The 15,014-nt window shown below is 56.2% G+C and overlaps 1 protein-coding gene across 5 annotated transcripts in view; it reads left to right on the forward strand.

The window, feature by feature from the left end:
* TBC1D16 (TBC1 domain family member 16) overlaps positions 1-15,014 on the forward strand; it is a 98,681-nt gene that overhangs the window by 22,328 nt on the left and 61,339 nt on the right. For all 5 annotated transcript variants that reach the window (XM_030827364.1, XM_003278441.4, XM_030827365.1 and 2 more), the window contains exons 2-3: positions 48-290; positions 2,610-3,210. In XM_030827364.1, coding sequence (XP_030683224.1) covers positions 110-290; positions 2,610-3,210 — 782 coding nt within the window. In that variant the 5' untranslated portion in view covers positions 48-109. The remainder of the gene's footprint in view (positions 1-47; positions 291-2,609; positions 3,211-15,014) is intronic.

Genomic DNA, 15,014 nt, shown 5'->3' on the forward strand with positions numbered 1-15,014 from the left:
GACACAAGTCCACAACCTTGACCATCTCCTCTCTCTTCCTCCCCCAGGCAGGTGTTGACGAGCCCTGCCCGGGCGGACGCATGCGGAGAATGGAAACACTTGCCCGGCAATGTCTCTGGGCCGCCTCCTTCGCAGGGCCTCCTCCAAAGCCTCGGATCTCCTGACCCTCACCCCCGGTGGCAGCGGCAGCGGGTCCCCCTCTGTCCTGGATGGAGAGATCATCTACTCCAAGAACAATGTCTGCGTGCACCCGCCGGAGGGGCTGCAGGGGCTGGGGGAACACCACCCAGGTGAGCCAGGGCAGGCGAGCCTCCAGGGTCCCACAGCCCAGGTTATTTTCTGAGCCAGGGCTCTGAAGGCCCTGGGCCACAGCACATGAGAGAGTGCATTTGGTTCCTTTTCCAGAACGTGTAACTAACAGCAGCTGTCCTCCCGGAAGGAGGGTCTGGGGGTGTTAAGTCTGGCTCATGGCAGGCTGGGTGAGTCCCTCAGCCCTGCTGCTTCCAGAGGGAGGGACAAAAGATGTGTTAGTGATCCCTGAGGCCTGCCTGCTCCCTTGTCATTCGTGTGAATGACTTGCAGCAAATAAATGCATTGCTTTGTTCATCTGTTGCTTTATTTGTACAACAACCTCATGAGAGTGGCCAGGGCCCCAGCAGGCCTCTTAGGTGGGTAAGGACGCTGGTGTTCAGAGAGGCTGAGCGACTCTCGGCTGCACAGTACCAGCGTGTGGTGGAGCTGGGGCTGCAGGGCAGTCTCTGGACTCAATTCTCATTTCTTCCTGTTGCCGTCCCCTTCCCTGGCTGCTAAAAGGATGTTTCAGGGCCCCAGTGTCCTGCAGCCTGGCTGTAGCCTGCACCGGCACACCCTAACATTTGCTTGGCCCGGGCAAGAGTACAGACAGAAGCCCCAGACAAGATGGTAAAATAGTAAAGTTATCGTCTGGGCACAGTGGTTCACACCTATAATCCCAGCATTTTGGGAGGCTGAGGTGGGAGGATTGCTTGAACCCAGGAGTTTGAGACCAGCCTGGGCAACAGAGTTAGACTTCATCTCTATTAAAAAAAAAAAAAAGTTATAAATTACATGAGATCTGGGCACTTTATGCAAATTATGTTTCAATTGAATACTGAATAAATAAATTTTTAAACAAGACAAAAGTTTAAATTATGCCAATGAAACATTTAAAGAGAGTATTCTGCCCCCCTGCCTTCATAAGTGTATGGTTACAGCCACCGGCTCGTTGGCTGCGGTTGTGTGGGCAGGGGCTTCCCTGGAGTGCCCTAGAAAGGGGCGCAGGTTCTGGACAATGTGGCCCCTTGACCTGGAGGTCGCCTGGCCTGAGGGTATTCTAGAGAGATTGACTGGGGAGTAGCCGTCTCGGACCCTCTTGCCGATCTCAAAGCTGCGTGCTTTGAGGATGTGGAAACACTTCTCAGCCTCAGGCTCATGTTATCCTAATGCCCAACTGGCTGACATTCCCCAGGTTTCCCAGCCTCTCTTGGCAACAGGAGCAGTGCTTAGGAGATTCTAGGGGTCTGAGTTGTGGAGGCCTGGAGACTGGGTGGGGGAAGCCCAGGAATCAGGATATCCTGAAACTGCTTGGTGCTGTGTTAGGAAATGCCACCTCCCCCCAGAACTGAGCACCCACCCACTTGCTGTGGCCCAGGAGAAATCCCTCCGCTCCATGTCACCAGCAGCCCCATGTGTGACATCAATGCTCATCTGCAAAGGTGGCCCCTTCCTGCAATAATCTGCATTTAAAAAATGCCATAAGTGCCACTGATGATTGGAAAAGGCCCAAATACCACCCGGCTTGGATAAATTCTTTTTGTGAAATAGAATGAAGTCTCCAGCCTCCATCCCTCCTAACAGTGCAGTAAAGCCATGAAGCTGGGCACCTGGGCCGCTGGGCTCACACAGACAGGGAGGCTGCAGGCACTTGAGCCCTGGGGCCAAGGTCAGGGCTCTGAACACAGGGAGAGCCCCTGGTACTTGGAAAGGTGTATGGCAAGCCTGAGCTCGTGGCTCATCGCCTGTAATCCCAGCACTTTGGGAGGCTGAGGTGGGCGGTTCGCTTGAGCTCAGGAGTTTGAGACTAGCCTGGGCAACATAGTTAAACCTTATTTCTACCAAAAAAAAAAAAAAAAAAGAAAATTAGCTGGGTGTGGTGGTGTGCACCTGTAGTCCCAGCTACTCGGGAGGCTGAGGTGGGAGGATTGCTTGAGCCTAGGAGGTGGGGATTGCAGTAAGCTGAGATTGTACCACTGCACTCCAGCTTGAGACACAGAGCGAGACCCTGTCTCAAAGAAAAAAAAAAAAAAACAAATAAACCCAAAAACCAAAAAGAAAGGCGCATGGCACGCCGGTGCTTGGGGACCCCCTGGATCTGCTGGAAGTGTGTGTTCTTAGAAAACACGCGTAGCTGGAATTCATGTCAAGCTCCAGTTTCCCTCTAGTGTTTTTGCTCAGGGCCAGGCTGTATCTGAGGCCGGACTGGCACTTTACTAAAGGGCGGTGGCCTCTCCGAGCAGCTCGCCAAAGGTGCCACAAGGGCCTCATCCACAGCCTCCTGGCCTCTAACACGCCGTCCCCCTGGCTCCTCACAGGTTACCTGTGCTTGTACATGGAGAAGGATGAGATGCTGGGAGCCACCCTCATCCTGGCGTGGGTCCCCAACTCTCGCATCCAGAGGCAGGACGAGGAGGCCCTGCGCTACATCACGCCCGAGAGCTCCCCGGTTCGCAAGGCACCCCGCCCTCGGGGCCGGCGCACCCGGAGCTCAGGAGCCTCCCACCAGCCCTCCCCCACGGAGCTGCGGCCTACCCTGACCCCCAAAGATGAGGACATCCTGGTGGCGGCCCAGAGTGTTCCGGACCGCGTGCTCGCCAGCCCTGCGCCGGAGGACGAGGAGAAGCTGGCGCAGGGCTTGGGGGTGGATGGTGCCCAGCCAGCCTCGCAGCCTGCTCGCAGCCCCTCTGGGATCTTGTCCACGGTCAGTCCTCCGCAGGATGTCACCGAGGAGGGGCGGGAGGCACGGCCCGAGGCCGGGGAGGAGGATGGCTCCTTGGAACTGTCAGCCGAGGGAGTGAGCAGAGACAGCTCCTTTGACTCAGATTCAGACACCTTCTCCTCGCCCTTCTGCCTCTCGCCCATCAGCGCGGCGCTGGCCGAGAGCCGCGGCTCTGTGTTTCTGGAAAGCGACAGCAGGTGAGTTCCTGGTTCTGGGCGTGGGCACTCAGGAGGCCCCCAAGGCCTGACCTGGGCAGGAAGCAGTCACCTGCGTCACCTGTGATGCTAGGTGAGCGCTGGAGGCATCTGCCCGACCTGCCTGCGGCTGTGGCTATGGCAGGAGCCCCTCCCCGAGGCGAGGGCTTCAGCAGGGAGTCCCCACTTTACACCCCGCCGAGAGGACTGTGAAGGGTGCACCGGGGTGTCCACATTCTTCTCTCTCCTTGAGACTCACTAGGACTAAACGGGCCCTGCCAGGTCTGATGGGTCCATGACCAAGGCCAAGCCCCTGGGAGTCCTGGTCCCTTCTGTTCCCATCGCCGGAGGGGCAGGAGATTTTCAGTCCCCAAGCGAGTGCCCGAGAGGCCCCGGGTGGCATCATTAGGCTCACGCACAGGGCTGGCCCAAGCCCAGATGTGCTGGTCCCCAGCTCCCCACTCTGCCCTGCAGCCCACTGGGCACGTGACCTGGCCCCCTGTGGTCCCCGGAGGCGTTAGCCTCCCTCTTTCTCATAGCTGTGGAGGATGGAACGTAGTCCCCGGGCAGTGTTGACCATATTCACCTGACTTGGCAGCCGCTATGCACCCCGGGGAGTCCAGCCGGAGTATCTGGACTCCTTGCTGGCCACACTTGCAGGAGCTAGAGTTGGACCCATGCCCTGCGGTGGGTTCCCTGGGCCTTGGAACCCAAAGAGACTTTCCTGAGTGGGGAGGGTTGCATGGTGTCACGAGGGTCCTCATGGCCTTGGGGTGATTGCCCGTGTGGTCGCATCGGCCCGGAGCCCCAGAGCCAGCACGGGGGGCCTGCATCCGACTTCCACAGCCCCTTCCTATGCCCTGGCTGTGGTCCTTTCGCTTATTAGATTTCTAGGCAAATAATGGTGGTGACCACAGACAACAGTAAGAGCTGACATCAGTCAGCGAGCAGGTCATTAACTGTCGAGCTCGTGGTGTGAGCTGGGCACATGCTGGACGTGGGTGGTCCGGGCCTCGCCTGGGCGCTGGACACCGAGGGCTGTGGATGGTACACGTGTGTGCTTTCCACAGCCCCATGCCCCGTGAAGTGGGCCCTCATATTATCCCCTGCTATCGAAGGGGAAAGGGTGGCTTGGAGAAGGTCAGCAACTTGCCAGGGGTCACCCAGCCAGTGCCCGGGCCAAGCTGGGATTTGAACCCAGCTGGGTCTGCTCCAGGGCTGCAGCATAAAAGGTCACCCCAGGCCGATTAAGCCTGGGAGTGGTTGGGCATGAAGTAGGGACACAGGCTTTGCTGGCCTCAGCAGGGGTGACTGTGGGACGGGTTCTTTCCTGATTTTATCCCTCCGATAAGATGCAGCCCATTAGAGCCCCAGGGTGAACCGATAACATTCATCTCAGTTATTTGAGATTGCAGATAAAAGGAAGCCGTGAGCCGTAACCGAGGACTCCAGGTCCCAGGAGGCTTGCCGAGCTGGGTGGCATCAGGCGCCAGGGAACCCGAGGAGGTGTGGGGGGGGTGGGGACCGAACTCTGGTCCTGGCCTGGGTCCCGCTGGCCGGGCTCAGTTGGAGCTCCCCCTGGTGGTGCCAGGCCAACAGTGCAGCAGAACCTGCGGGCGTCCCCATGTCCCCGCATCCCCAGGGCCCAGGCGAGGGGAAGGTTCCAGCTGTGTCCCAGAGAGGTGGTGGGGTTGGCCCGCGTCTTGGGGCTGAGGATTCTGTGGCAGAACCTGGCCGGTCAGCTCTCTGTCCTGCAGCCCCATCTCGTAGGGAGCTGAAGTTTAGGAGTTAGGGAGTTGAGTGCCAGATGAGTCCTGGCACCACTGGTTAGTGTGAACCTGGGAAATTCTTTCTCTTCTCGGAGCCTCGGTTTTCCTGTTTGTAAGATGAGGCTGGTAATATCCACTTTCTGGGGGTATTGTGAGAATGCACCCTGGTTCGCCTTTCCCCACCCTCCGCCTTGCTGGTTCTCCAACCTGGCTGCATGTGGGGGGTTCCTGGGGGGAGCCTTTATACGCTGATGCCCAGGTACCTTCAGGTTCTTCTAGAGTAGTGATTCTCACCCGGGGCCGAGTCTGTACCCAGGGGGTATATGGCAATGCCAGGAGACACTTTTTTGTCACAACTGAGGGTGGGGTGTATTGGCATCAGTGGGCAGTGGACAGGGGTGCTGTGCACTCACTCTGGAAGCCAAGCTGCCCCTCTGCCTGGGACCCCCCGGGGGCCGCCCATCATTTTCAGGATGAAGCGCCATCTCCTTTGCTCAGGGTCCAAAGCCTGTCACCATCTGGCCCTGCTGAGCGATGCTGCCTGCCTCCCTCTCTGCCTCTAGATCTCGTAGGGCTGTCTCTGCCTCATGTCTTTGGCCAGGGATCCCCTCTGCCTGGGTTTCCTCCTTCCCCTCTCTCCTAACCGGCCAGCTTATATGTTTGAGACTCAGCTCCTGGGGCGAGGCACCTTCATGTCAGCTTTTGGCAGAGGCTTCTCTATTCCCCCGAACCCTGGGCTGAGGAGGGCATTACCCATGGCCCCCTTCTCTGCTCTGACACTCGAGTCCCCACTGAGGCACCCTGTCCGCCTGTCCGTCCCAGCTGCTGGGAGGCAGATGGTGGTGAAGGAGTAAATTTTGGGGCCCGACAGATGTTTCCAGTCCTGGCATCATCCTGAGTTGTGTGTGATCTTGTGGCCGTTACCTCCCATGTCCAAAACGCAGATGCCTCGCGGGTGTGAAATGCGGCCAAGAACCCCCTTGTAGGGCAGAGTCGGCGTGAGGGTTGAGCACCAGCCTGGGGTATGGGGTCAGCGAGCCTGGCCTGGGACTTGTCCCCACCCGGAGACTGTGCTGGGGGATGCTTACCGCAGCCTGGCCCTGCTCCTGATGAAGGCTCAGAAAATGCCTCTTGGCCACACGGCCGCGGGCTCGGTGCGGCTCACCCCTCGGCCCTGTGTCAGCCCGGTCCAGGGGAGGCTCGCTGAACGTGGCGAGTTGCAGCTTTGTGCCAGGACGAGGTGGATGTGGATGGACTCTCCTCACCCCCCGAGAAGTGCGTGCTTCAGTACAAGGCTGTAGTGAAAACAGCCTGTCTCCAAGACAGACTACTGAGAGCTTTCTTTTTATTTTTAAAAAGTAGATATGGAGGCCGGGCACTGTGACTCACGCCTGTAATCCCAGCACTTTGGGAGGCCAAGGTGGGTGGATCGCTTGAGCCTAGGAGTTCAAGACCAGCCTGGGGAAAATGGGAAAACCTCATCTCTATAAAAAATGCATAAAAATTAGCTGGGCATAGTGGTGCATGCCTATGGTCCCAGCTACTCAGGAGGCTGAGGCAGGAGGATGGCTTGAGCCTGGGAGGTGGAGGCTGCAGTGAGCTGTGATCATGCCACTGCACTCCAGCCTGGGTGACAGAGAGATACCCTGTCTGGGGGAAAAAAAAAAAAAAAAAAGAGAAAAGCAGACATGGATTCTGAAAGGGGCTGGGCGATCCCTGGAATCTGCATTTCCCTGGTCTTTCCTTGCTCCTATGCGCTTCTGGCCCCCACCACATGGTAGACCCAGGAAGCAGAGGTGGTGGTCCTTGTCCCATCCCCATCCCCATCCCCTGGGGCCTTCGTGTGATGGAACTGGAGATCCTTGGCTAAGGTGGTTAATTGTCCTAGACGCTGTAAGGCAGGCGTCCCCAGCCCGGCTGCCCGTGAGAATGCCCTGGGCAGCTTTAAAAGTCCTGATGCCCAGGCTGCACCCAGACCAATTAAACTAGGATCGCTGGGGTGGGGCCCAGGCATGGGAATGTTTTGAACTTCATGGGGGTTTCTGAAGTGCAGGTAGCGTTGAGAACCCCTGCTGTGAAGGGGCTGAGAGAGAGAGCGCCTGGTGCTCTGGGGTGGGGAGTGGCGTCAGGGCCGAGGCCCCCAGAGGACTGGCCACTCCGCAGGGGTGTTGGTGAGGACTCGGGTGCACCCATCACCACTGAGGGGTGGGGCGTCTATTAATAATTCACTGGGAGTTGAGTCCCCCGGGAGGGCAGAGCAGGTAGGCTGGCTCGAGGGTCCCCTCTAGTGGTGGATCTGAAGAACTGCATGTGCAGGCTGCGTGTCTGGCTGGGATTGGCCAGGAGGGACAACTCCCCCACCCCACCCCGGGGGCCGAGGGTCCCCAGGTATATGGTTATTTGGCAAGTAGTTCACAGAAGAGCTGAGGAGTTAGAAATGGCAGTGTCCCCCGGGCTGCCCACATTCGTGTGCTACCTGTAGAGTATTGCCAGGTGGGGTCTGGATGCTGGAAGGTGAGCCCACCTACGAAACCCAGAGGTCTCCTTTGGAAGCCCCAGCCCCCAGTCCAGCGACGGCCTGGAAATCCTTGACCAAATGAGTATTCGAGGCTGACTTGGGGGATGGGGTGATAAGGAGAGCTGCTGTCGCCAGTGCATCGTCCTGCCTCCCCGCCCTGAGACCCCAAGACCCTGAGCTTCCCCGAGCCGAGGTGAGTCCTGGGCTATCTTGGTCCTGTGCCCTCCTCAGTGTAGAAAGCAAGGCTCTGGGGTGTGCTGGGGAGGGTGACCACCAAGCGCGACTGGTCATCCTGCCCTTGGTTTCTGTGCTGGAAGGTACCGTCCAGCCTAAAAGGCCAGTTGGGCGAGGGTGTGGAATAATGGGGCGCCATGGGGCTGGCACCGTGTCCACTGACCCTGCCCTGGGGATGTGCATTGGTGACCTGGGTAAAGAACTGAAACGAGCCTGGGCAACATAGCAAGACCCCCTCTGTACCAAAAAGAAAAAAATTAGCTGGGTGTGGTGGTGCACACCTTTAATCCAAGCTACTACTCCGGAGGCTGAGGCAGGAGGACTGCTTGAGCCTGGGAGGTGGAGGTTGCAGTGAGCCATGATCGCACCAGTGCACTCAAGCCTGAGTGACAGAGTGAGACCTTGTCAAAAAAACAAAACAAAACAAAACAAAAAACAAACAACAAAACAACAACAACAACAACAACAAAAACCACCAGATTCTGCTCCCTAAGTGAAAATGTCTCCTCTGGACCTCATCCTAAGAAAGAATCCAAATTACAGATAGCAAGGCCAAAGTGGCCGGCATGTGGCTTAAGCCTGTAATTCCAGCGCTTTGGGAGGCTAAGGTGGGCAGATCACTTGAAGTTGGCAGTTGGAGGCCAGCGTGGTCAACACGGTGAAACCCTGTCTCAACTAAATACAAAAATTAGTTCAGCATGGTGGTACGTGCCTGTAATCCCAGCTACTTGGGAAGCTCAGGCACGAGAATCGCTTGAACTTGGGAGGCAGAGGTTGCAGTGAGCAGAGATGGCACCCCTGCACTCCAGCCTGGGGGACAGAGCTAGACTTTGTCCCAAAAGAAAATAAAAGTAGAAAGACGAAAGCTTCTGCATGAAGATGTGCATCATGGTATTCCTTACAGTGGAGAAAAAGGAGCAGAACGTAAGAATCCAACAGCAGAGGAGGTGGACTGACTAAGGTCCCTCTAAGGTCCCTCTGTTGGATCAGGGAGTTTCCAAACCTGGGCTCACAAGCCCCTGAAATCTTACCCCACTTTTTTTATATGAGTAGGGGCACCATCTGACTTCCCAGAAGGTCTGTGACCCATAAAAGGTTCAGAAGCTCGGTGCTGCCAGATAGGAGAAGATGTGGTATTGACAAGGACTGTCAAATAGTCCATGCTGTGTTGCAGTGTGGAAATTTACAGTGAATCAGACACAAAGCAGGAAACGGGTTATGATTCTACACATTGCAGTTACACTCTGTGAAGAGGCCTGAGGTGCGGATGAGACTCTTAGAGCAGGGCTGCCCAGCAGAGCTTCTGCCAGGACAGACAGAACCCAGGTCTGTGCCGTCCCGCACAGCGGCCGGGAGCGTGCAGCTCCTGAACCCTTGAAATGGCGCAAGTGCAACCGAATTTTTAATTTTACATAATGCGGATTAATAAAATTGTTTTTAATTTTAAAATGTTTTTAAATTTCGCTTTTAGAGACAGAGTCTCACTCTATTGCTCAGGCCGGTGTACAGTGGCAGCACAATCACAGCTCACTGCAGCCTTGACCTCGCATGCTCCAGCGATCCTCCCACCTCAGCCTCTCAAGTAGCTGGGATTGCAGGCATGCACCACCATGCCCCGTTCATTTATTTTATTTTTTAGAGACAGAGTCTTGCTATGTTGCCCAGGTTGGTCTCAAACTCCTAGGCTCAAGTGACCCTCCTGCCTGGACCTCCCAAAGTGCTGGGATTACAGGCATAGCCACGTGCCTGGCCTTGGTTAATATAAATGTGAATAGCGCCTATGGTCAGTGGCCATGGCAGTGGATGGCAGAGGTTGAGAGGAAGGTGGCCCATGTGTTAGCCTAGTGTGATTATGAGCACTTTTTTTTTTTTTACTTTTCTGTTTTCAAAAATGTTATTCTGTGATTATATTAAGCTTAGAATTAAAACCAGTGTATAAAAATAGACAGACGTGGCCAGGCGCGGTGGTTCACGCCTGTAATCCCAGCGCTTTAGGAGGCCAAGGTGGGTGGATCACGAGGTCAGGGGTTTGAGACCAGCCTGGTGAAACCCAGTCTCTACTAAAAATACAAAAATTAGCTGGATGTGGTGGCAGGCCTCTATAATCCCAGCTACTCAGGAGGCTGAGGCAGGAGAATTGCTTAAACCCGGGAGGCGGAGGTTGCAGTGAGCCGAGATCATGCCACTGCACGCCAGCCTGGGTGACATGTCTCAAAAAAAAAATGGGGAGAATCCTGCACATTCGGGCAGGCTTAGCATCTCCCACTGCCCTACACGCTGCTAACGAATGAGGAGGCCTCCAGGGCGAGCTGGTCACTGAGGTCCTTCTGGCGACACCAGTGCTGCCGGCCTGCCACCTTGGGTCCCGTGCCGCCAGCGGGGCCTCCCCCTGGGGAAGTGAGTGTTTCATTCTCTCTCTCCCTGGGTCCTCTTGTCATTCCCGGCATGCGTTCTCGGGGCGGCCAGCCTAGGCAAGACGGTGTTTGGGTGTTGGGATGGGCTGGGTGGCCTGGCCTCAGGGTTTGGCCACTTATTACTGTGGTTTCTGTCATGCAGTTCCTGCCAGGTCAGACTCAGTCCAAGCAGGTTGGCGTGGCCACAGGTGGGCAAGCACCAGGAGCAATGTGCTTCCCACCCCGGGGTCCTGCCAAGACCCCCTGCCCTCCCGCTTTCCTCTTGCCCTTTCCTGCACACACACTGGGCGCTTCACCCCAAGCATAGCCGCTTCCCACCTTGCTCCCTGCAGCTGGAATGTTCTCTTCTCTCCTGAAACCCCAGCCTACCTGCAGGCAGAAGAGACTTTCTTCGCCGTGACCCCTGCTGGGACCTGAGTTTTCTCTCTGGAGAGCTCCTGTCAAGGCCGTGTGGTGTTCCCTACGTGCGCCACTGTTCCCGGGTGCTTCCTCACAGGGTCCTCCCAGTGCCTGGGCCAGCGCCGTCAGCAGGGCGTCCTGCAATGCATGCGGTCCTGTGCCTGTGCCCCACTGTGTGTGGCCAGCACGCCCTAGAAATGCAGCAGATGTGGCCAAGCAACTGGACTTTGATCTTTCTTTATCTTCAATGAATGTAAAGTTTGGTGGTCACAGCACGAGGCTTCCATGCCTGACAGCACAGGTCTGGATGGAACGTTCCTGGGAGGATGGAAGGTGGACCCTAGAAATGTAGCGACCCTCCCAGCAGGACAGGCCCGAAAAACTCTCTGTCAAAAGTAATGGGGGAAAGATAAGATGATAAGACAAGGCCCCTCTACTCCCTCAGGGTGGCCCCTGTCATGGGGGTGATGGCACAAGGGTTCACCTGGAGCTGGCCAGTGCTTGGACAGCAGACCCCAAGGGGCGGGCGCTCCCCACCTCACATGGATTCCCCAGCAGGTGCCAGCCCACCCCGCAGGGCGTGCGAGGCAGTAATAAACGGCATCTAAGTGCTTTTTGCCTTTAGGAGGAAAAGGCTCCCTGTCGACCGAGTATCAGCGGCAGTGGCTGAATTATTAACGGTGTTATCATTCATCGTTGTTGTAACGGCCCCTGTCCTCCCACACAGCACAGAGGACAGAAATGAGGCTCTCGGGGAAGAGTCCAGTCTCTGAGAATGAGCTAGAACCAGTGCGCTTGGTGGGCCAGGACCCAGTGCTGGGAAGCATCCTTGCAGAAGCTCCCACGGAAGGTGCTGGGGGTGTCGCCCTGGCCTTGCAAACTCTGCTTGGGCTCCGGATCCCCTCTGTGCTTCCTGCCGTTCCTTTTCTGTCCAACCCTCCAGGCAAGCCCGAGGCGGATTAGAAACTCCTGGAGGTGGGCGAAGAAGTGAGCCATGGCACACGAATCAGGATGTGCTTTGCCCTTCCTGTCTTTGTTCCGGGGTGCAGCAGCTGCCCAGCAAATCAGAGCCTGGAGGAGGCGGGGGGGAACACAAAGCAGGCGATGAGGAAGGGAGCGGGAGGCAGGGGGTGGAGGGAAGGGCATGTGAGAGGGTCCAGGGCAGGAGACAGCAGGGAGGGGGGCAAGGGGTGAGTGGGGATGGTGGGCCGTGCATGTCTTAGGGGCCACTCCAGCAGCAGCAGGGACCAGGGGCGGGTGCAGCACAGATGTCCAGGAGCTGCCGCCACCCAGGGGAGGGACAACTGGGTCCCAGAGAGACCTCGGAGGTGGGATGGCCAGGAGCTGGGAGGGCTGCATCCTCCATTCCTCCCAAATTTCAGGATCAAACCCCCGATCCCAGTCGTGGGCCAACCAGGGCGCCCGGGGATGCCCCGAGAGCGCCAGCCGCCCCCTGGGGATGCTCCAGGAACCCCCGCCCACCCCTCCGGGCCCAGCGCAGCCTGGCAGCCGGGAAGCCAGCAGCTCCTGAAGGTCTGTTGTTTGGGTTTGTTTGTGCTTCTGTAACCGGGAGCTGAGATTTATTTCTTTAAAACATCCCATTGCCCGACACCCTGCAATCTGTTCTGTGTGTCGTTCAGACTAATCTCGTCTTGTTTCTGTAGCACTTGGCAGGCTCTGTGTGGCGTTCCTCCCTCCCCCAGACTCCCCCCCCGCCGCCCAAGCCAAGGTGGCCACCACCAGCTGCTCCGCCTGCACCCAGAGGGTGGCCGATGCTGGGGGTCCGAGGGAAGCTGTTACGGGAAGGGCAGCTGGCTAGTCTGAGCCCCATGGACTGGCGTGTGGCCACGGTCAGTCTAGAAATGGCCACAGGACATAGCCTCGCCCCGGGAGTCTCACTGCCAGGCGGAGAAGCCAAGCAGGCGCCCAGCCGAGCACTGGCCCCCTCCCTGGCTGCCCCTCAGCTCCGGGAGCTTGGAGGGGCTGCCAGAGAACTTGACTGGGACGCCACCGTGCCCAGCCCTCTGGTGTGCGACTCTGGCGTGGCTGTTTGGCTCACACATGATGTCTAGGCAGGGAAGGGGCTGGCGGCCTTGGTTGGGCGAGGCCTGTAAGTGGTTGAGCTTTGGTCAGAGGCCCAGCTGTGAATCCAAGTCCCACTCAAGACCCCCAGGGGGTGGCCTTGGACAGTGTTGAACCACTCTGTACCTCAGTTTACTCCTCTGTGAAGTGGGGGCATTGTGGGGGTTCAGGAAGGCCGTGCATGTAAAGCTCTGCACAGAGGGCTCAGTACAGGGCAAGTAAACAGTCATCATCACTGTGTACCTGACTGAGTTGCCAGCCCCATTGGACGTGCTTGTATCAGTGTCCTGGGGCTGCTGTGACAAAGGACCACAAACCGGGTGCTTGAAACAAGAGAAATGTATTCTGTCACGGTCCTGGAGGCCAGAAGTCCAAAATCAAGGTGTCTGCAGAGCCACGCTCCCTCTGGAAGGTCTAGGGGAGGGTCCTTCCTGGTCTCTTCCAGTTTGGGTGGCTGCAGGCATTCCTTGGCTTGTGGCCACATTGTTCCGACCTCTGCCTCTGTTGCCACATGGACAGGGTGTGTCCTTTTGTGTGCCCTCTCTTCTTCTCATATAGATGCCAGTCATTAGATAGGGCCCACTCGAATCCAGGGTGACCTCGTCTTAGCTTGGTGACATCTGCTGAGACCCTATTTCTGAATAAGGTCACATTGGGAGCTTCTGTGTGGACACGAATCTGGGGGGAGCACTGTTCACCGCGGCTCATGCTCTATGGGTGCCGACCTGAATCCCAGAAATAGCGCCCGATGTCAGTGCGGTCATCACCCCATTTTAGGAAAGGGTGACGCAGAGCTCAAGCCTCCAGCACAAAGTGATGGCTGAGCAGTGACTCTGGTTAAAAACAAAAAGCAAAAAGCCAAACACAATCTGGACCCTGAGAAACTCCTCGTTTCTGTCATGTCAGTTGCTCCTCATGGCCCAGCCTCGTCGACCCCTAGAGCTGAGTGAGTGAGTCTGGTCAGGAGTCCCAGACAAGTTGCTGGGGCCCCGGCAAAGACGCTGTAGAAATGGGCTTCCAAAGGGACAAAAGAGATTGTGCCCATTTTAGAAATTCGAGGGTGGCCGGACCTGGTGGCTCACGTCTGTAATCCCAGCACTTTGAGAGCTTAAGGCAGGCGGATCACCTGAGGTCAGGAGTTCGAGACCAGCCTGGCCAACATAGCGAAACCCCGTCTCTACTAAAAAATACTAAAATTAGCTAGGCGTGGTGGTGGATGCCTGTAATTCCAGCCACTCGGGAGGCTGAGGCAGGAGAATCTCTTGAACCCAGGAGGCAGAGGTTGCAGTGAGCCGAGATCACACCACTGCACTCCAGCCTGGGCAACACAGTGAGACTCCATCTCAAAAAAAAAAAAAAGAAAAGAAATTTGGGGGAAAGGCAGAAGGGAAATATTTGTTTGTGATCTTTGATTCCTCTGGTGTTGCCATTATCATTTGGGTTGGTTTTCTTCCTAGACTTTCAAAGTTGGGAATTGTAATTGTCTATTCCAGGGATTGGCAGGTGCGCCAGACAGCGAGTATTTTCTGCTTTGGGGGCCAAATGGTTTTGGCTGCAGCTTTTCAACTCTGCCCTTGTAGCATGGAAGCCACCACACAATATATGTTAATTGGCATGGCTGTGTTCCATTAATTTTTTTTTTTTTTTTTTTTTTGAGACAGTGTCTCACTCTGTCGCCCAGGCTGGAGTGCAGTGGTGTGATCTTGGCTCACTGCAACCTCCACCTCCTGAGTTCAAGCAATTCTTCTGCCTTAGCCTCCTGAGTAGCTGGGACTACAGGTGTCCACCACCACACATGGCTAATTTTTGTATTTTTACTAGAGATGGGGTTTTGCCATGTTGGCCAGGCTGGTCTCAAACTCCTGACCTCAGGTAATCCTCCCGCCTCAGCCTCCCAGAGTGCTGGGATTATAGGTATGAGCAGCTGCGCCCAGCCCCATTCACGTTTTATTAAGGATACTGAAAGTGGAATTTCACATAATTTTCATGTGTTGTGAAATATTCTCCTCTGGATTTTTTTCAACATTTAAAAATGTTCAAAACTATCCTTCACACAAAACCTGCACACAGGTGTTTGTAACTGCTTCATTCATATGGGCACAGTGGAAGCAGTCAGGATGCCCTGCAGTGATGGGTGGACGTGCGAATGGTGGCACATCCCTGCAAGGGAATATTGTTTATTGATTAAAGGAAATGAGCTGTCAAGCCTTGAGCAGACGTGGAGGATGCTGAAATATACATTGCTACATGGAAGAAGCCAATCTGGGCTGGGCGCGGTGGCTCACACCTGTAATCCCAGCGCTTTGGGAGGCCGAGGCGGGTGGATCACTTGGGCTCAGGAGACCAGCCTGGGCAACATGGTGAAACCTTGTCTCTACAAAAAAAAAATAT

The sequence above is a fragment of the Nomascus leucogenys genome, chromosome 14, assembly GCF_006542625.1.
Source record: "Nomascus leucogenys isolate Asia chromosome 14, Asia_NLE_v1, whole genome shotgun sequence".
NCBI lineage: Eukaryota > Metazoa > Chordata > Mammalia > Primates > Hylobatidae > Nomascus > Nomascus leucogenys.